An 831-nucleotide genomic window follows, 5' to 3' on the forward strand; every position below is an offset into this window, starting at 1 on the left:
AAATGAGCTCCGGGGGTTATCCCGGCGCCGGGAGAGGAGGAGCCGACCGGAGCGCGGGGAAGGGCGGGCTTTGTTCCCAGCTCCGTCTGCCAGTTGTTGGGTGGCACCGGGCAATGTTTAAGATGGTGGTTCCTCGGGGCAGAGCCTTCTCCGGGCTGAGGGTGGGTGGGCGATGCCCGCTGCTATGGGGGATATTTTCTGTGTGTGACATGACGGTTCCTGGCGTCCCCAGCCGAGGGGAGTTCGTTCCCCTCAGCACACCCCATGGGTAAAGCCTGTGAGGCTGCGTGGTGGTGGGTGGATAAGTGACAGCAGCCATGTCATGGGTGAGTTGTGCTCAGGTTTGTGAAGATCAGACTTTCCTAAAGCCTTTGACATGGTCTCCCACAGCGTTCTCCTGGAGAAGCCGGCAGCTCGTGGCTTTTTTGGGTGTGCTCTTCCCTGGGGGTAAAACAGGCGACCAGGCCCAGAGAGTGGTGGTCAATGGAGCTAAATCCAGCTGGTGACCAGTCACCAGTGGTGTTCCCCGGGGCTCAGCACTGGGGCTGGTCCTGTTTAATATCTTTATTCATGATCTGGATGAGGGGATTGAGTGCAGACCTCAGTCAGTTTGCAGATGACACCAAGCTGGGTGGGAGTGTTGATCTGCTCAAGGGTAGGAAGGCTCTGAAGAAGGATCTGGACAGGCTGGATCAATGGGCCGAGGCCAATTGAATGAGGTTCAACAAAACCAAGTGCTGGGTCCTGCACTTGGGTCACAACAACCCCATGCAATGCTCCAGGCTTGGGGCAGAGTGGCTGGAGAGCTGCACAGCAGAAAAGGACCTGGGG

General features: G+C 57.8%; 1 protein-coding gene across 1 annotated transcript in view; it reads left to right on the forward strand.

The window, feature by feature from the left end:
* The first annotated feature begins 209 nt into the window (after positions 1–209).
* The window catches only part of ITGB3BP (integrin subunit beta 3 binding protein), a 25,575-nt gene continuing 24,953 nt past the window's right edge, over positions 210–831 (forward strand). Inside the window, exon 1 of the mRNA XM_010169265.1 lies at positions 210–268. Within this exon, the coding sequence (XP_010167567.1) occupies positions 210–268 (59 nt within the window). The remainder of the gene's footprint in view (positions 269–831) is intronic.

The sequence above is a fragment of the Antrostomus carolinensis genome, unplaced genomic scaffold (assembly GCF_000700745.2).
Source record: "Antrostomus carolinensis isolate BGI_N321 unplaced genomic scaffold, ASM70074v2 scaffold1076, whole genome shotgun sequence".
Taxonomy (NCBI): domain Eukaryota; kingdom Metazoa; phylum Chordata; class Aves; order Caprimulgiformes; family Caprimulgidae; genus Antrostomus; species Antrostomus carolinensis.